Consider the following 18,497-nt stretch of genomic DNA (forward strand, 5'->3'; position numbering starts at 1 on the left):
CCTTAGTCCTAGTCTGTTGCTTGTCAGCACCCTCCCCTGAGATGAATGAGGTGAAAGGGTGGCTAAAGTGAAGTGCATAATGGGGTGTGCATAAAATGCTTTAGAGTTGTAGGTGCTGGGAGCATACTTGTCTTGCTGCTGAACTTGTCACTGTGCCGTCATAATTCTGTCCCTCTCCCCCAAGGCGAAAGAAAGACTCTGTGGAGAGCCACCCAACCTGGGTAGATGACACTCGAATTGATGCAGACGACATTGTGGAGAAGATAATGCAGAGCCAGGACTTCACTGATGGCAGCAACACTGAGGGTGAGCTGCTCACTCCAAGCCAGCTGGGGTAAGGGTGGCCTCCAGAGGCTGTCCCTGTCTGTCCCTCTTAGCCTCATCCTCCCTTTTGTCCCCACAGACAGTAACCTTCGGCTGTTCGTGAGCCGTGATGGCTCCACCACACTGAGCGGCATTCAGCTGGGCAACAGGTAGGGGCGGGGACAGGGAGGTGAGACAACCATGGGATCCCCAGCTTCAAACATTCTTGTTACCAGTGACCTTGGGCCCCACCACCTTCAGAGTCCTTTGCTAACTATGCCTTCCCATAGGCCTTTGTACAAAGTGATCTGCAGTATTTATGGTTCCCCAGGCCTTTGAGGCAGTGAGTGAGAGTAGTGTCCAGTGTGCAGGGGCGTCCTGGGGCGTTTCCTTGTGTTCCTGGGAGCTAGGAACATGTCTTTGGAACTTCTGCATCCAGAGCACAAAAACTTTGGAGTATGTCTTGTGCTGCTCTGCTGACCCCTGTTGGCTGAGACTAGAAATTACAACCACCCTCTCCCATCAGTCCTGGGCTGCCTAGGGTGGAAGAGCAAGAAACCACAGGAACCTCCTTAGGCCATTTGCAAAATGAGAAGCCAAGATTGGAGGAGGGAAACTAACCTGGAGGAGAATAGATGTGGCCCCTTCCCTTTCTCCTGCCTTCTTAATGAATCTTAGCAGTCCTCCAAACCTGTTTTCATTTGTCAGATGACACAGGGAACAGTTTCTCCTTGCCAGGGTCACTATGAGAGGACTGGTCCACCCAGGTGGGTACACAGCAGGTGTCCAGAGGGGACCAGGCACAGCTGTGGACCCCACCATCACCACCACCACTACCAACTCTGATGCTATTTCTGTCACCCTGAGCAAATGACTGAACACCTCTGGGGCCTCAGTTTCTGCCGGACTGTTAAAGACTGGCAGAGTAACTGCATGTGAAGCTCTCTGGCCAGGGGATTGCTCGGCAACTGCAATTTCTCAACTGCTCACCTTTCTCCACCCTGCAGAGTCTCCTCGGGAGTCTACGAGCCAGTCGTAATTGAGAGCCACTGAGGGACCCAGGAGTCCGGCTGAAGAAGGGTCCTGCCATCTCTGGCACCCAGGCCCGTGGCATTCCTGGAGGATCTGCTCTGCATTGCATCTGTGCCTCCTCTTACTCTAGCCACACTGGCCCCCAAAGCGTCATTCCATTTTCCTCCCATCCACCCTGGAACCACTGGTCCTGGGTGCCACTGTGAATATTGTCCTCCGAACCACTAGAAAATGGGGCAAGATGGAGCTGGCCAGGACTGCCCTGACTGGAGAGGACCTGGGCCCAGCAAAGGACACAGCCATTCCATGTTGGGTGCTTGTGGCCTGCCCCATCCCTCCATCCCCCACGACCCACTTCAGGAGCAGCAGCTTCAGCCAGGCTGACGGGGCACTTGCTCCATTGTCCCTGCCCTTCACGAGCTGGGCCACCCCAGAACCCTGCCACCTGTGACCCTCTGCTTACTGCTTCACTGTCTTTTCTCTATCCTGAGGAGACCTGCAGGCAGCTCTCTCCTGGGAGCTAAGACCTCAAACCCCACACTCTGGATTGAGACCCCACCTCCTTAACTGTCCTCCTGCTGCCCTGCAGCCTGCACTTTGCACATGCTTGTCCCCAGCACAGCCACCGGCCCTTGCCCTTCTCCAGACCTCCTGGGTGCTGTCTGCTGTGCAACCAGACCTAGGGTACAGTCGCCCGGCTGGAACGTGGCACTACCCCTTCCCTCTAATTAACCCCAAACTCAGACCCAAGACCGGAGCCTAGAAGGGCCTGAGCATCATGGTTCCATCTGCCCAGGGCTGGGTCCTGAGCAGCTGGCCTTCCTGCAGGAAAGGAAGGACGAGGCCCAGCCGTGCTGGGTAAGCAAAGGCCTTTTCCCCTGCTCTCATGTCAGCCGGCCTGGGCTGGGTTCCAGGCTAGAGAGTCAGCCAGGTGGCCTGTGACTGGGTGAACTGGAGCTGGCTTCCTGCCAGACGAGCCTCAGCCCTCCTGGGCAAGGGGTGTGCTTTCCCTGGGGAGTCTTCCCCCTACTACTCACCCTCTTGGTACCTCCCCAACCCCAGCACTTTCTGTCCTATAATTTGCTTAAGGAGAGTATAGGCTGCCAGCTCAGCCCTGGATAAATTCCCACCCCCTTAAGTTTCACTCACTTTGTATCAACCCAGCAGGCTGGTGTTTCCTTGGCCCCTTAAGGTGTTTTTCCTCCTGAGTTCACAGTTCTTGTATTCCTTCCACCCCAACAAGGGGAGATAGGTGCCTCTGTTCCCCATTCCACCTGCACCCCAGCAGGGCTGGGGATAGGCGAGTATGGGACATTGTTTCTGTGGGTGGGGATGGCTGGACTCCCCAGGTTGGGAAGGTCCTTGCCTAGTTTGTGTCTTCCTCAGCTAGCAAAAGTTGGGGCTGTGGTCTTAGAGCTGCCTGGTGTCAGGACCAGATCATTTCTATAGGTTCTGTAGCCGTTGTTTTAATCAGCAGATGAATGTTAGAAGATGCTGCCAAGGCAAGGCAGAACATGGCTAGAGAAGGTTCCGGCAGCTCAGATTCCATCCTGCCCAGCAGGTGCCTGGCACTTTAAGGGACTCTGGCAGCTCTGTTCCTAGGTGAGGTGACCACCAGAAGATGGACAGAGCCCTAGTGTGCTTGTCTACTACCTTCCCCAGTCAGCATTGTTTTGGTCTAGTTCTAAATTCCAGGGCTCCAAACCAAGCAGTTGGTACTGTCAGGAAGACTGCCCCAAACCAAGAGCCCCTGCCTAACTCAAGCCAAGGTCTGGGACTGGATGGCCACTCCAGTAGACGAGAGCTGCCACATCCTCTGCTTCCAGGCACTGGGCCAGGATAACTTAGCTGAAAACATGACCACAACCAAATGAACACTGGTGGCAGCCAGAGGCTAAGAGCCTTTCCTCCTGCGCTCAGTGATCCCCACGGGTGCCCAGAGCACCTGGACTTCAAATTCTATATACAAAGATAGAGGATATATTAGAGGTATTTTTGAAAAGGAATTGGTCTATGCAATGCCAGTTTGGGACCTGTAAGACAGTTTAATGTTTCTATTAGAGAGATATAAAAGATCTGCAATATTTTTAGGGTTCTTTTCTGGTTACCCTACAGCTGACCACGTGGTCTGGCAGGATGAGCAGGCCCATCTTCTTCTGTGGGGAGAATTTGCTTTTGTGTTATTCCTTTCTAACCAGGTTACCACTGCACCCCATTCCGTGGGCTGTTCATATCTGTCTCAGCTTATAATAGAAAATTATGTCATATGGGGAAATCAGCCTAGTGTCAATGTTTGGTTTGGGGGTGGAATTAAATGCCGATGTTTTTGTTACTGCTTTTTGTTGGTGTTTCTTTTCATTCTCATCACCGTGTTGACTTGGGGGCTGCTAACAGGAGTTAGCCATGTATGTGTAAGATGACATGCTGGGGAAAGTAGGTTAGTGTTCTCCAGTCTGACCCCAGTCATAATGCTCACCACAAACACACACATACATATTACATATATGTCCACACATGTTTGTATGAATATGAATGGGCACTTGACAAAGGTCGGAGAACACCTGTTACTCCTGAACCTCTTCTTGTTTGAGACGGTGTCTCACTCTGGTTTTGGGGAAAGAATAAAACGTTTTTATTTGGTATTTATAAGGTTTCCTTTAGCCATGAGGTTTAAGGAGACCTACTACTCCTCATGCCTCCAGAGTGTTGGGACTACAGAAATGCACCACCATGCCCAGCATCAATTCGGGGATCTTAAAGCCCCACTTTTGGTCCTAATCATCGAAGAAACTGGTTAAAAATACCTGTCAGGGCACAAAGAGGGAGCTGTTGCCTCTGGTTGCAGAAATGGATAACCTGCATGGTGTAGCATTTGGAGAAGAATGGATCTACAGCAGCTAGCCCCATATGCCATGAGAGTAGTGTTCTGGGTGAGAAACAGAAGAAAAGCATGAAAGATAATTTGGCCCAGCGCCCCTTGGTTCTAAGAGGGCCATTCTGAAACCTCTGGCAGTGGACAATGAAGGGAAGCCTAGAAAGTTCCCTAGGAAGCCAACCAGTGGAAATTCTCATAGGCCAGGCCAGTGGTGGTCATTCTATACAGACTCTTCCATTAACAGTTTCAAGGCCAGAATGTAGAGCCTTTGAATTCTGATGTCTGCTTCAACAACCAACTCATTATGATCTATCCCTTTCCGGGACTTCCAACTCTGGGGTACATCTCACTCTGGCTTGGGACTGTAGGATAATGTTTAAATGATTATTGTTTGGGAAGGGTCTGACAGGGATGTAGCCACAAAAACCTGAAAGTCTGAGCTCCCGGCCCTACAGTTCCCTGCAGAAACTACATTTCCCGACATGCACTGGAGGGCGGGGAAAAGTGCCCGCACGTCAGCTCAGACGAGTCTCCGCGTGTCACGTGATTTACAAGCCGGAAAGGCCTAAACCAGGAACCGGATGTATTTTGTTGCTCCGGCGGAACGCTGGAGAGATGGTGAGCCTGGGGTGGAGTACATGTGTGATTTGAGGGTACCAGGGGTCGGGGCTCTGAGTAAGAGTCTCCTTGGGAGATGGAGTTGGGCTCTCCAAACCCAGATCGCTCTCTCCACCGCTTGCAGACAGGTGACACGAGGCCTGACGTGGCTTTCTAAACCCGAGAGCCACTTCTAGTAAGCCCTCCGTGGTTCTAAATGAATGAGAGGTTTGGAGTGTAAACCGGCTGCTCCGACCCTCCGTTAGTGCTTGTACACGAGCCATCTCGCCTGCTGAGCCTTTATTTTTCTCCAGGCCACCGGGACAGACCAAGCAGTAGGATTTGGCCTTGTCGCCGTTAGCTTGATCATCTTCACCTACTACACCACTTGGGTGATTCTCTTGGTATGTGTGCCCCACCCCCACCCCGCTCACCTTCATTTTGCTCTGGATCTCTAAGCCAGTTTCCTAACGCGACTTAATCAGCGTCTGTGTGCCAGCGTCTGGATGTTTAGCTAGCTCTAATCTCACGAAATCTACACTATGGTGCTTGCAGATGGTGTCTACATTTTATAGATGAGGAGGCTAAGACTCGGGGAGAAGGCTGTTTCTCAGCCTCTGAACTGCCGCACAGTGAGGCTTTATTTTGTGTTTGTCCTCCTGGTTAGCCAGCAGGTTCCTGGGTGTAGCAGTCGCCGGTGGAGTTTATTAACATCTCAAGTCTCTCTCTCTCTCTCTCTCTCTCTCTCTCTCTCTCTGCCTCTCTCTTTAATGTGGGAAATTTTGTTAGTTATTGTTTTAAAGTACACTGTGCTTGGAAAGGGGCATCTTGCAGTACTTGGTATCCTTCAGAGAGGAAAGTTAGGTGGGCTGACCTTCGGTGATGAAGAGAACTGGCTGATTCTCCAGAGGACTGGGGTTCAAGTTCCAGCACCCACATGGCCAGCTACAACCATCTGTAACTCCAGCTCCAGGAGACCCAGCAAAAGTCCCTGGAACGGAACGCCATTGCTGCTTAAGTTGTGTTAGGAGTTAGATTGGAGATCCAGGGCTTGGATGAAAGTACACCTGGACTCACAGGCACAAATGCATGATCAAAAAATAAAGACCTCTTTAAAAGACCTAGAGTTCTCAGAAGGCAGAAGAAGGGGGGAGGGCAGCTTGGTGAGGTCAGCCAGGGCCTCAGAAATCAAAAAGGATGGTTTCCAGCACTCACAAGGCCCAGGCAGTATTCAACAATACAGAGACAATATGGTGGGTCTCTTGTTATGATACATATCCACGCTTGGGGATGCTATCAAGGTGGGCCCTCAGTATCCAGTGCTGCCAGGGGGAGGTGGGACGGCTTCCCTTTGGGGCTGAGTAAGGTGAGCAGTACTCACCAGAGCTCTTGCCCTTGGTGCCAGCCATTCATTGACAGCCAGCATGTCATCCACAAATACTTCCTGCCCCGCGCCTACGCCGTCCTCCTCCCGTTGGCCGCAGGCCTCCTGCTGCTCCTATTTGTGGGTAAGTCTCCCGATCTGGGGCAGGGTGTCTGGAAGGCAGCGTGCTTCCACATGCTGGCACCTGCTGTACATCTGCTTAGACTCTCCTTGTCACCAATGCTCCCCGGGGCTTTCCTATTCCTTAAAGGCCACGGGCAGAAGCTCCTCTAGTGGTGTTCCCAGTTTTCAGGTTCCTGGGGCAATGAGGACATGGCTCCCCTTTCTTTCCTGTCTCAGCTTCATCTTCATCTCTTCAATGTTCCTGCCTCAAGTCACCCTGGCATCTCTTACGGCTCTGTGGGTTGGGAACTGTGTCTTTGCTGTTACGCTATTCTAAGCTCTAGCCCAGGAGCCTAAAAGAGTGCTTGGGTTGACTGAGGAACCACATGGCCGGATGATGCACAGGTGGTTAGCCTTGCACCATTTTGGTGATAGTTAACTGACCCTCAGTGGCTGTGTGACCTAGTGAATGACTGCAAAGATGCACCCCTAGGGGGGTTGGTTGGGAGCCTGACCTTGCATGCCTGGCCACCTAGCTTCCACTCCAATCCTCCCAGTCCCTCCTATTCTGTGTATTACAGGATTGTTCATCACCTATGTGATGCTGAAGAGCCAGAAGATAACCAAGAAGGCTCAGTGAAGGTCCAGCAGGGATGAGGCTGTAGGGGCCTTCTCCATATCTCCTCCAGAAAAGGGACCAAGGGTCACAGCTTACAAGATGGTCAAGCTGGCTGCACTGCAGCCCTCTTTGGGACATGGGGCTGTTTTCTTCTCAGTTTGACAACCTGGAGCCCTCTCTCTCTTGGTCATCCTTTTAGAAGCCAAGAGAAAGGTGGGTTGGGAAGCCTCTCACTTCCCTTAGGCTCAGAGGCTGAACATTGCTGGTTGGTCCTGTCCATCTCACAGTCAAAGCTCCCTGTCCCTTCCACCGAGTTCTCTCCTCTCACCTCTGTGCTCCTCCCACTGTGCTGATGGATTGAGCAGGCCTTCCCGCCTCTCTGTACAAGTCCTGTCCCGTCACAAGGCAGCTCTTCCGAGTCTGACACTTCCCAGGCTCCATGAGGACTTCTGGACCCAGGAAGCCCTGGGGAAAGACTGACAAACCCCAGAACCACAGGGTTACATCCAGGCAGCCACACTAGACCACAATTGGCCTGTTTGGGAAAACTTACAAATAAATGTTAATTGCGTTGGTGTTTGTCTCTCTGCCATCCTTGCTCTGGGGAAACTGGCTAGAGGAGGCTCAGATGCTACTGAGTTGTGCAATGAGGGCACCTCAGGTTGTACATTTGCGATGTCCCTATGTCAGACACAGGGTAAAACTGGAACTGGGATAGATATGATTCTTACTCGGGAAATGTCACAGCGGAGAATCAGAAGCCTGGCGCATCTGCTAAGGCCTAGTGTAGCCCAGTCTGACATTAAACTACATAGCTGAGGGTGGCCTTGAACTTCTGATCTTTTTGACTCTATATCCCCAAGGTTAAGATACCACATGTCATGAGGGCTTTATGCCTGCTAGGCAAGCACTCTTCCTAAGATATCTCCAGCTCCAGCCCCTCGATTCATATTTAAGAGGCCCCTGGGATGCCTCTCTAGAAGCTTAAGCTTGTGTCCCTTACCCTGGATATCTACCCCTATCTGGCATCCACACAGCCTGAAAGTGTATCACTTCTCAGGCCCTCTCCAGCCCCTTCTCAGATACAAAACCACCCACCTTCTCTTTTCCTCCCCGCTGACCTTTCCCTTCCACTCTGGGTTCCTTCATCCTGATGGCTTCCCAAAAATACATATCAGGCTGGCTGTGGTAATGGATCCCTTTAATCCCGGCATTCAGGATTTGGAGGCAGGGGGATTTCTGTGAGCTCAAGGTCAGCCTGATCTACACAGAGGAACACAAACATGAAGAAAAAAGACATATGGACCTGGAGAGATGTCTCAGCAGCTATTTCAGAGGGCCAGAGTTCAGTCAGAGGTCGAATTAAGTGACCACCACCCACAACTCTGGCACCAGAGGACACTTCTGGGTGCCACTGGCATCCACACACATATGTGCCCAGACGTGTATATGTATAATTGTAAAGATGAATAGACCTTCTTAAGCCAGCATATCTAAGCATCTTCTGCTCGTTTCTAGTTCTCTGGGTTATTCCTCCCACTGTCCCAAGGCTCTGCGTGCTAGGGACTATCATTACTACAGCCACTGTGGTCTCTTGGGGCTCCGCGCTCCCACCCCCTACATCATTCCAATCCACACAGTTCCCAAGTTTGTGCTGGGCACTGGGCATGTGAGGTCCATGTAGTCCCCACTCTGGTGGCACTCCCAATTCAGGAGGTTTGATGTAATAAACCAATCCATGAGCAAGACAATCTCTGCTCATGCCAAGGGTGATGGGAATAAAGGCCATGATCCAGTGTATGGAAGAAGTGCATAGAGTCCTGAAAGGTGGTCCGAAGGATCAAGGCAAGTAAAAAGTCCAGACAGGACTGATACTTGGGAGCCCAGGAACGGGAAACCCTGGGGGTGGAAGTTTGCAGCTTGGGTTGAGGGCAAGGAGGGTGTTTGGAGTGAGTCAAGAGAGTGGTGACTCATGCCATGGTGAGGAGTTTGAATTCTGTTCCACCGCCAAGAGACGTCACTGAATACTTAAAGTATAAGGGTGACATCATCCCATCTATGCTTTTAAAAGATTATGTTGTGTCCCTCTAGCTAGCTCACCAAAAAATTTCTGGTGTCTGTTCCCGCTGTGGCCTCCAGTGGGCGCTTCAATCACACGGAAGGATGCTCTGACTTCTGTACCACCTGGAGATGGTCACTTCTTTCTCTGCTTTTAGCTTCTTTACCTGAGAGACAGCCAATGGGAATTTCATGCCTAAAAAGACCCAAGAAACACGATTTAAGCTACCTGACTCCACAGCCAGTCCTAGAGACGTACGTCCACAGTTCGGGAGGAAATTGAGAGGAGAATCATTTCTCCGGCACCTCCACCAAAACCCGGCGACCTCGCCCAGCCAGAACCGGGATTCAGAGGATGCTGCGTCCTCGGAGGGGGGACCCAAGGGCAAAGGCCAGCGCCCCCCTCGCAGATTCCGTGCAAAGCGTGCAACCGCAACAAGAAGGCATTTTCTCAGGCACCTCAGCCATCGCCAGGAGGCTCGGTCCGACCACGATCAGGATGCAGAGGATCCTACATCCTCGGAGGGGGGACCCGCAGGCCAAGGTCATCGTCCCCCTCGTGCAACCGTGACAAGGCCTTTCCACCAACACCTCAGCCAGGCAGCTCTGAAGGGCCAGGATCAGAGTTCTGAGTATGCTGCATCCGTGGAGGTGGAACCGGCAGGCAAAGGCAAGCGCCCCTTTCGAAGATTGGGCACAGTGGTAACAAGAGCGTCGCGATTGGTCGTTCGCCATGCAGAGGCGGGGCCTGATTCCTGCATCTGGGCCTCCGAGACACCGCCAAAGCCAGAGAAGCGGCACCTGGGGGCGATGGCCACACCAAGCCTTAGGTCCCACGAGGTAGGTGCGGACCAGAGAGGGGACAAGAAAGGGAAGGGTGAAAGTCTGGCCATTACCTTGGCCAGAGGCTTGAACACCCCCCCGCCCCGTCTCTGCTCTGGGAAGATCAAGACACGCCCCACGGAGGTATGAAAGGGGGTAGCGATCTGGTGGGTGTCCCCCGGAGGTCTTCCTCAGTTTCCTCATCAGGAAAATTTGGATGATGAGATAAATTCCGTAAGGCTCCATAAGGACCTCAAGCGCTCAGCTTTGTACACAGGATGGGTCTCCAGTAGGAATGGGTGAGCTGGTATGACTTCAGCTTCCATTTGACCTGGTCCTTCTTGCTAGCACAGAGAAGCACAGCATAGAAGAGGAAACAGGGAAGACTGAATCTCCCAGCATCCCAGCGCCTGCTAGCAAGGCTTCTTGTGAAGGCAGCTCAGACGCAACAGTAGCAGCTAACATGTAACAGAGGAGATAATAAGGCTGGGTCTGACCTAAGGTCATGCAGCCTCTGGGAGTCATCAGATGCACCTGGGATTGACAGCAGAAGGCTGTTCCCACTCCATTTGCATACCATTTGCAGGTGGTTTTGGCCCCTCAAACACTGGGACTATAGCTATAGTGTTAGCCCTGTATTTTATGGTCAGGGAAGGTGAAGCAGAGAAAGATAAGCAGAAGATCCCTAATCGGTGGAAGTAGGATTTGAACCCATGCATTTCCCTTCTGAAATACTGCCACATGCTCTTTGTTTCTTGTGCCTCTTCCCATCAGATCCCGGCCCACTCCCAGGAGGCTGGAAACAAGTCCATTTCCTCAGGGAGCCGCCGCGGCCTTCTTTGGCACCTCCGAGCCAGGCAGTCTAGAGTTGGCCTGTTTGAGGTCGGTCCAGGACATGAGCTGCATAGAATGACACGAATGATGCAGGAAGGGCTGTGGGCTGCCACCCAGGTCTCCAAGAACAACCCACCCACGGTGAATGGCCCATCCTGTCTCAGACACCTCAAACCTAGCTGGCAGTCTATCTCACTAAAAGGTTGACACTGGTAATCAGAGAGGCCTACCAAGAAGAGGAAGGCAGGGATTTGTGTCAGGAAGCAGAAATTCTGAGTTGAAAAGCTGGAAGAGAAGTCCAGGAGGTCTGAGGGACACCCTGCTTAAAGTGGTGGATGTATGGCCTCTGTCTCTCTGGGCCTCAAGTACCCCTATCTGTATAATGGGTGAAGCCCCTGGGCCCTACCAGCTTGAATGGTTAAGAAGGGACCCCCACCCCCACCCTGCCCAATCCAGTCCATCCTCCCTGGAGCCTGTCAGGCTGGGGCCAAGCTGGCTCAGCAGAAAGCATCACCCAGCTGCTAACTCAGCAGCCCAGTCGCCTGGGGAGCCTTTATGTTGTCCGCGTGTGTGCACGTATGCACAGTTGAAATACAAGATCTGGAGGGGGTTCTCTGGAACATAGCCTGACCCTCATCACCTGCAGGAAGTATCCTCGGGACTGAACACAGCCTGGAGATATGGCTGCCTACAGAGCTGGCTGTTGTAGCCTGCCTCTGGCCTCCAGGGCACTTCCAGAATGGGGTTTCTCCTCTCCACACACCTTCAGATTTCCACTCAGAGGTCACCTGCCCCGGGCACCCTTCCCCAGTCAGACTCTCCGAGGCTTTCCCCTGGCATCACTGGCCCCTTTCAGGAGGATGCAATCTGGCTGTACACAGCCTGCATGAGTATTTGAAAGTATGCACCAGGCTTGAACTTGGTGCCTGGTCCTGAAGATCCAGATGTGGGTGATAACGCCCATGGGGCCCTGCCTTAGGTCATCCCCATCCTTCCTCCAGCCCTGGGTGAACCAGAATCTCAAGCGCCCAATTTAAGCTAACAAGACTTGTCAGTTCCCTGTTTGCTAAAGGAAAGGGCAAGGCCCCGTGCTGGACACACAATCTAGGTAGGCCATAGCAGACCCAGACTTTCTCTGAAACCCATTACCAACCCCTGCAGGGACCTACTACCCAGAAGGATTACCTGGAAGTCATGACCCAAGTTCACGAAGAGGTAGGAAGTACCTAAGTGGTGGGGTCTCTTTGCTTTAGCTCCCCCCTCCTCAGCTGTGAGTGGGAGTGATGGCTAGTTCCCAGGACCTTGCTGGGTTGACGCTCCCTAGCCAGACCCAGCTGCATGCACCTGGACCCTGGGCCCACAAGGGTGGACTCGCTTGGGCCACTTTCTCCCCTACAGGGCTTCGAGCTGGGCACCTTGGCTGGCCCGGCTTTTGCACGGCTGAGGAAATCCATTGGCCTGACTGAAGAGGACTACCAGGCTACTCTTGGCCCTGGTGATCCCTACCTTCAATTCTTCAGCACCTCCAAAAGCAAGGCCAGCTTCTTCCTGACGTGAGCTTGTAGCAAGGATGGGGCAGGATTGGGGCTCCGTTCCAGGCTGGCAGGATGGCTTTGGGGAGAGAGGGTCAGGGCCAGAGGAAGGTGAGATGAAGCAAGGGGGCGAGGTAGCCAGACACATCCATCCTGTGCAAAAGCAGGAGCAAGAGACTTGGTGGGAACCATTCCTGCCAAGTCTGGACAGTGAATGACCTCTGTTCCCACCTATAGCCACGACCAGCGCTTCTTTGTGAAGACCCAACGGCGCCACGAAGTGCATGTGCTGCTTGCCCACCTGCCCCGCTATGTGGAGCACCTGCAGCAATACCCACACTCCCTGCTGGCACGGTTGCTGGGTACGCGGAGGCGGGGGGGGGGGGGGGTGCGGGGGGGGGAGAGGGGGGCAGGTCTTAAACTGCAGAGTGACTGGGGAGGGCGGATCCTGGGGCGGGGCCCAACGGGACCATGTCGGGATTGGAGAGTCTGGCCCTGTTTCAGGCTGGGCTGGGACTTCATCCAGGCTATGTCTGTGGTGCTGGAGACACCGCGGTGCCGGAGACGCCCAATTGAGAAGGGACTCTGGGGGTGGAACCTGGAGGGACAGGCTCAGGTACTCGGTGGGTCTTGAGAAAGATGCGAAACCTGGCTCCGGGATTGTACAGTTAGAGATACCTTCTCGTCTTTCAGGCGTATACAGTCTGCGGGTAGCTCAGGGGAAAAAGGTGAGTGTAGCAGACAGAGGTGGCTCAGCAGTGGGGGCTGCTGGAGGGTGAGCTCGGGCTTCCCTCACTCCTGACCCCTGTTCCCAGAAGTACTTCATCATCATGCAGTGCATCTTCTACCCTACCAGCCGCATTTCTGAGAGGTGAGTCCGTCCGAGTGGATATAGGGTTCCAGTTTCACAGGAAAGGTGCAGGCTGAGACACCAATCCTTATCCAGTAGACCGCCAAACAGACCCAGGAAGAACAGATCTTTTGAGCGGCTGGCCGGTACTTGGGGATCAAAACCAGTGCTTTCGTACAGGCTAGGCTCACCACTGAACCATATCTCCCCCCAGAGCTTTATTTTATTTTAGATTGAAATAGTCTCCGTAGTCCAGATTAGATACCAACTTTCTACCCTGTTGTCTATTCCAGTACTAGAATTCTGGGTCATCACACCGGGCTAACCACCCTCATTTTATAGTTGAGAAACTGAAGAAGGCTAATGGATTCAGGGAAAGGGACAGGTGGGATGGTTCAGTCAGAAAAGGTGCTTGCAGCCAAACCTGAGGACGCAGTTCAGTCCCCAGGACCCTCATGATGAAACAAGAGAACCAACTCTTTCAGGAACGGTGCTCTTAACCGTTTAGTTATTTAGAGATAACTAAATGGAGCTAGAGTTGGAGAACAAACCCAACCTGCTGGTAGGATCCTCCCCTGGCAGACAAGATACTGAGACAGGTAAGTAGGGCTGATACCTAGGTTGGGCTTGTAAAGGTCTGAGTTCAAATCCTTGTTCTATTCTTCGCATACCTTGCGACACAGGCAAATTACTGTTTGAGCCTCTGTTTCTCCATCTCTAACATGAGAACACAGTCTAGAAGGGTGCTGAGGTTGGAGGTAAATCCATGGTGACTTAGCTCATACAGGAGCAACCACCCCTGGGAAGTCCTTGAATCCAGTGACTGCTGTGTATGTCCTACCTCCCAGGTATGACATCAAGGGCTGCAACATAAGCCGCTGGGTAGATCCAGCCCCTGAGGGCAGCCCCCTTGTCTTGGTGCTGAAGGACCTCAACTTTCAAGAAAAGACCATGAGATTGGGTGAGTTACACGCTCACTGCCTAGTCCTCCTCCAGGGTGAGGTTTGGAAGAAGGGTCCCCTCTACCCAAATTCTTCACAGCCTAGGACTCAAATCCTGGCTCCAGACTTATGCAACTGGGGGGTACAAGACAGATTATAGAATGGGGCTGGTCATGCCATTCACACTTCTGGGGTAAGCACAGGCACGTGGTGGGGACTCAGGTGAGTTGTGGTGGTCCCCACAGGAGCCCAGCGGAGCTGGTTCCTCCGGCAGATGGAGCTAGACACCGCCTTCCTGCGGGAGGTGAATGTACTGGATTACAGCCTCCTGGTGGCCATCCAGTTTCTCCACGAAGACGAGAAGGGCATTCACCACTCTGTCTTCAGCACATTCAAGTGAGCTTTGCCTCCAGATGTAATGGCAAGGATGGGTGGGGCGGGTGAGGTAGGCAAGAGGTGAGGTAGGCACGAGGTAAGAGACTACCTTCCCTCTTGTGGCGTGGCATAGGCTTACAGGCTGGGAAGTACTGTGTGTGTGTGTGTGTGTGTGTGTGTGTGTGTGTGCGCGCGCGCGTGTGCATGTGTGTGTGCATGTGTGTGTTAGTGTGTACGTGCGTGTATGCTTAAAGGCTGGGAAGTACTGTGTGTGTTTGTATGTGTGTATGTGTATGTACACATGTATCCAAGCTTGGCTGCTAGAGGTAAGGGGACCAGATGGGCTAGGAAAGGACAGACCTGAAGGAGTCTAACTGGACAAGGCCTTTTAATGATAGATTGAGCCTTCTGCCCTATTCTCTGGCAGGACATATGACCCAGGTTTCTGTGCAGTGACAAAACCCATTTACTTTTGTGCCCTCTGACCCCTGAAGTCATCACCAGCAGCACCACCACTGTGTACTCTATGTTATGTAGAAGAACCGTCACTCCCGCTATGCTGGCCATGGCCCTCACTGAGACCACGCACTGACTCTTGACCATGAAGGCTCAGAGAAGGGAAGGGAAGCCAAAGGACTCTGCTCTAATTACACTTCTCTAAGGCGCACCCCTGGGGTTGACCAGTAAGCCCATTTGCGACTTCAAGCCTACCAGATGTGCCCTAAAGTACACCTTTAATCCCAGCACCCAGGAAACAGAGCCAGGTAGATCTCTAAGTTCAAGGTCAGCCAGAGCTACATATAGTGAGACCCTGCTCAAACAACACCAACTCAAAACTCAAGCGCATTGGTCTCGTGTAGGACAGAGAAAGTTAGGGATGAGGGTGGCCTCGGCTCTCAGGCAATTTCTATTCCTGCTCCATCTATGGAAGAGGCCCTTGGCCTGGAGGAGACTTGAGTAGGATACAGTGATGGCTCCCCACACAGTCACAGCCCAGCCATGTCTGGATCAGATGATAAAGTGTCTGCCATGGTACAGGATCGCTCAAGCTCAGCTTTTACCTGCTGCTGATGCGTAGCGCAGAGCACTGCTGTCATTGGTCCAGTAAGTTCCAGTTTGCACAGAATCGTCATCATGTTGAAATATTTCCCAACAGGCTCTTCATCGCTGCCCCACACACTCCCTCTGGAAGCTTAGGCTCTTCTGACACTGTTTTTTGATTAGTTGAGACTGTAGCGGGGCTTGTCTCTCATTGGCTGACTTATTTTCTAGAGCCCGCCCCTCCCGTGATTGGCATAAAGAAAGCCCTATAGCAGTGGCTCTCGATCCCTTTAGGGGTTGCATATAAATGCAAATATTTCCATTACGATTCAGAACAGTAGCAAAATTACAGTTATGAAGCAGCAATGAAATAATTCTATGGTTGGGGTCACCACAGCACGAGGAACTGTAGCGTCCCCTGCAGGATGAGGTAGAGAAATTGAACTTGCTTCGGCTGACTGGGATTTAGTGGTCAGGAACCTGCCCGCAAGAATACACTTGAGGGAAATCACAGCGCTACAAACTGGGATTGTTAGGCTCCTCGTTCACAGTTCTTCATCTCTGCGACCCTAAGGCTTCTAGGATGAGATTATCCCGCAAACCTGACCAAGGCCAGGTCCACATGACCCAAATGCTCCAGATCGGCCCTCCCCAACAGAAATAAAATTCAATTCAGAATATCCAGAGTCCTATGTCCCATTCATAGGCACTGGCCACAAGTCACTGCTGAGTCTTTGAAATATAAAATTACTCCCCAACCCCCATACCCTCATTTACAAAGGTTTGGGTGTTTGTTTGTTTTTTAAAAGAGGGCTGGAGTTGTTGCTCAGTTGTTAGAGTGCTTACCCAGCATGCACCATGGCCTGGGTTCTATAGAACCATATAGACTGCCCTGGGTGCCCCACACCTGTAATCCTCAGACTATTTAAAAAAAAGAAAGGAGAGAAAGAAGAAACAGGCGAGATTAGTCCTAGTATTATACACTCTCTGCTAACAGAAGTGGTACATGCCTATAATCCCAGTATTTAGAAGGTGAGGCAGGATGACCAGAAATCAAGATCATTTTTGGCTGCACAGCAAGTTCAAGACCAGTGTGAGCTACTTGTATTGAAACCCTGTCTCAAAAGCAAACAGAAGTCAGGAAGGTGGCTCACATCTTTAATCTCAGCACTTGGGAGGCAGAAGCAGACAGATAGATAGATTTCTGTGAGTTCGAGGCCAGTCTGGTCTACAAAGTGAGTTCCAAAATAGTCAAGACTGTTACACAAAAGAACCCTGTCTCAAAAAAACCAAACCAAACCAACAACAACAGCAAAAGCAAATTAATAATAATAATGATATTGAGTCAATACATTTGATTATTTTAATCTTATCAACCTAAAAGATGAGGAGATTGTTTGCTTTATCTTCAACACTGCCCTTTTTAAAGATTTTATTTCTAAATTACGTATGCATGCGCATGAGTGCGCTGTTTGCTCTCATAACCAAACGATGGCGATAAGTTACCGCCAGTTTTGAGGGGCTCTCTGCTGGGAGCTAACGCTGGTCCTCTACAAGAGCTTAAAGATGGTGGCGCCATCTGTCTCTTCAGGCAAGCCCTCACTATTGACTTTGAAGTTCAGTTTATATTGGAGCCTGCCATTTCTCATAACACTGGCTAGATTTCCGGGGCTCAGCAGCCACTTGTGGCAAGTGGCTTTGAAAGGGACGCTGCAGCTCGAGACTGTCAATTCCTTTATTCCTCAGCCCCCTAAAGTACCTAGCTCATTTGTACCTTGCTCGCTGGCTGGGAGGCGACAGCTTTATCCTATTCCCATACCTAGGTCCATACAAGGTGTGTCGAAGTCGAAGGGAACGGGGGACCAGAACTGCCGGATGCTGCCCGACCTTCCCAATGCCCTCCATATCTTGGACGGGCCAGACCAACGCTATTTTCTGGGCTTAGTGGATATGACTACCGTGTATGGGTTTCGCAAACGGCTGGAACATGTGTGGAAGATGGTACGCTATCCAGGCCAGAGCGTCTCCACTGTCAGCCCGGCTCACTACGCCCGTCGCCTCTGTCGGTGGGCAGAGGTGCACACAGAATGACTCACGTGTCTGCCTTCTTCCCTTATGGACAATGCGCCGGCAACTATTCTGCAGCTGTACCCAGGGAGCTAGCCTGCAGTTCATCCTACCAGCCACCAGAGGGAAGCACCCTCATAACTAATGCTGTGAAGACTCAGCCCCATTCGGTGACGGTGCTGTACCCTGCATAGAGCAAGGACCCTGACCCCAACCCTTAGCTCATTTACTATTAAAAAATGTTGATATTCTCTTTTTACAGACCACGAAATGGAGGTTCACGGGATGAAGGGGATGAGCAAGACCACCCAGCAATAAATGCTGGAACCAGCTTACACCATGACTTGGGCCTGGGGCCCAAGTTCCTATACACCTAGCCTCACACTATGGAGAAGGGGGAAGGGAGGGGGCACCCTTGTTCCAATAGGGAAACAAGCCCAAAAGTTTAAGGTGCAGGTTAGGAGCAAGATCAGTCCAAAATTCTAGGCTTTTCGATTCCCAGCTCTGGAATGGCTTCATCATGCCCCTCTGAGAGGCAGGTGGGTATCAAGGAGGCAGAAGCGGGCTTCCTGGAGTTGGTCTAGCAGGGAGTCCCTCAAGGGTCACTGTTGATCTTGAGTGACCTCTCAGTCAAATGGGGAAACCTCAGTGGCCAACCCAATGGTTTTGGGCTAGCCTACAGCAACCCCAACCATCTCTCTTCCTGTCTCTGGGAAACCAGCCACAGCCTCTGACTCCAGTCTGATCTAACTGTGCTCAGTGACATTTTCTTTCAAGGTGTTCTAGAACCTGGCTGTGTTTCCAGGGCATGGTGCTGCCTCCCTGCCCCTCCCTCTGCGATGTAATGTGACAAATGGGAAGAAGGGACATAGGCCTCAGGGACACAGAAGACACTGACTGTGCAGATTGTCCTGATAGCCCAGGCTATCAGCTGGGATGACACAGCTTTGGAGAGAAGCCTGGGGCCTAAGTCCTGGTGAAAGGAGCCATTACCAAAGCATCTCACCGGTTATGGCAGGAGAGAAAGGTGCCTTACTTTCTAGGCCGAGACCAGAAGGGTCATTC

General features: G+C 51.9%; 3 protein-coding genes and 1 non-coding gene across 7 annotated transcripts in view; 3 read left to right on the forward strand and 1 right to left on the reverse strand.

The window, feature by feature from the left end:
- Fam102a (family with sequence similarity 102, member A) overlaps positions 1-3,666 on the forward strand; it is a 34,392-nt gene extending 30,726 nt beyond the window's left edge. The window contains exons 9-11 of the mRNA NM_153560.4: positions 185-306; positions 404-473; positions 1,311-3,666. Coding sequence (NP_705788.1) covers positions 185-306; positions 404-473; positions 1,311-1,356 — 238 coding nt within the window. The 3' untranslated portion in view covers positions 1,357-3,666. The remainder of the gene's footprint in view (positions 1-184; positions 307-403; positions 474-1,310) is intronic.
- A 1,107-nt stretch (positions 3,667-4,773) lies between these two features.
- Dpm2 (dolichol-phosphate (beta-D) mannosyltransferase 2) lies at positions 4,774-7,487 on the forward strand. Its single transcript, NM_010073.2, has 4 exons — positions 4,774-4,828; positions 5,122-5,211; positions 6,213-6,315; positions 6,875-7,487. Exons 1-4 carry the CDS (start codon positions 4,826-4,828, stop codon positions 6,931-6,933), a joined length of 255 nt encoding a protein of 84 aa, NP_034203.1. The 5' UTR covers positions 4,774-4,825; the 3' UTR covers positions 6,934-7,487.
- A 611-nt stretch (positions 7,488-8,098) lies between these two features.
- 9430097D07Rik lies at positions 8,099-10,199 on the reverse strand. The gene is made up of 3 exons (XR_866126.3): positions 9,867-10,199; positions 9,430-9,771; positions 8,099-9,166 (listed from the first exon to the last, which is right to left on the reverse strand). It is a non-coding gene; the product is annotated as an RIKEN cDNA 9430097D07 gene (transcript).
- Pip5kl1 (phosphatidylinositol-4-phosphate 5-kinase-like 1) lies at positions 9,142-17,703 on the forward strand. 4 transcript variants are annotated; one of them, XM_017317398.2, is made up of 10 exons: positions 9,142-9,936; positions 10,567-10,767; positions 11,788-11,841; positions 12,025-12,179; positions 12,396-12,520; positions 12,852-12,886; positions 12,974-13,029; positions 13,857-13,969; positions 14,195-14,345; positions 14,819-16,495. In XM_017317398.2, the coding sequence occupies exons 1-10, from the start codon at positions 9,163-9,165 to the stop codon at positions 14,859-14,861; spliced, it is 1,707 nt and encodes a 568-aa protein (XP_017172887.1). In that variant the 5' UTR covers positions 9,142-9,162; the 3' UTR covers positions 14,862-16,495. The 4 variants fall into 4 exon arrangements, with proteins under 4 accessions (XP_017172887.1, NP_937834.1, NP_001365949.1 ...); NM_198191.3 differs by lacking the exon at positions 14,819-16,495 and adding an exon at positions 17,189-17,699 and having other exon boundaries at positions 9,634-9,810; NM_001379020.1 differs by lacking the exon at positions 14,819-16,495 and adding an exon at positions 17,189-17,703 and having other exon boundaries at positions 9,759-9,936.
- Positions 17,704-18,497: the final 794 nt, after the last annotated feature.

The sequence above is a fragment of the Mus musculus genome, chromosome 2 (genome assembly GCF_000001635.26).
Source record: "Mus musculus strain C57BL/6J chromosome 2, GRCm38.p6 C57BL/6J".
Taxonomy (NCBI): Eukaryota; Metazoa; Chordata; class Mammalia; order Rodentia; family Muridae; genus Mus; species Mus musculus.

Bases quoted from the DNA above. Each gene is read 5' to 3' on its own strand.
- Pip5kl1 (XM_017317398.2), top strand. From the start codon at position 9,163: ATGCCTAAAAAGACCCAAGAAACACGATTTAAGCTACCTGACTCCACA. The intron at 9,937-10,566 runs GTATGAAAGGGG...TCTTCCCATCAG, and splicing joins TCAAGACACGCCCCACGGAG to ATCCCGGCCCACTCCCAGGA. The intron at 10,768-11,787 runs GTGAATGGCCCA...CAACCCCTGCAG, and splicing joins CCAAGAACAACCCACCCACG to GGACCTACTACCCAGAAGGA.
- Dpm2 (NM_010073.2), top strand. The intron at 5,212-6,212 runs GTATGTGTGCCC...CCTTGGTGCCAG, and splicing joins CCACTTGGGTGATTCTCTTG to CCATTCATTGACAGCCAGCA. The intron at 6,316-6,874 runs GTAAGTCTCCCG...TGTGTATTACAG, and splicing joins CCTGCTGCTCCTATTTGTGG to GATTGTTCATCACCTATGTG.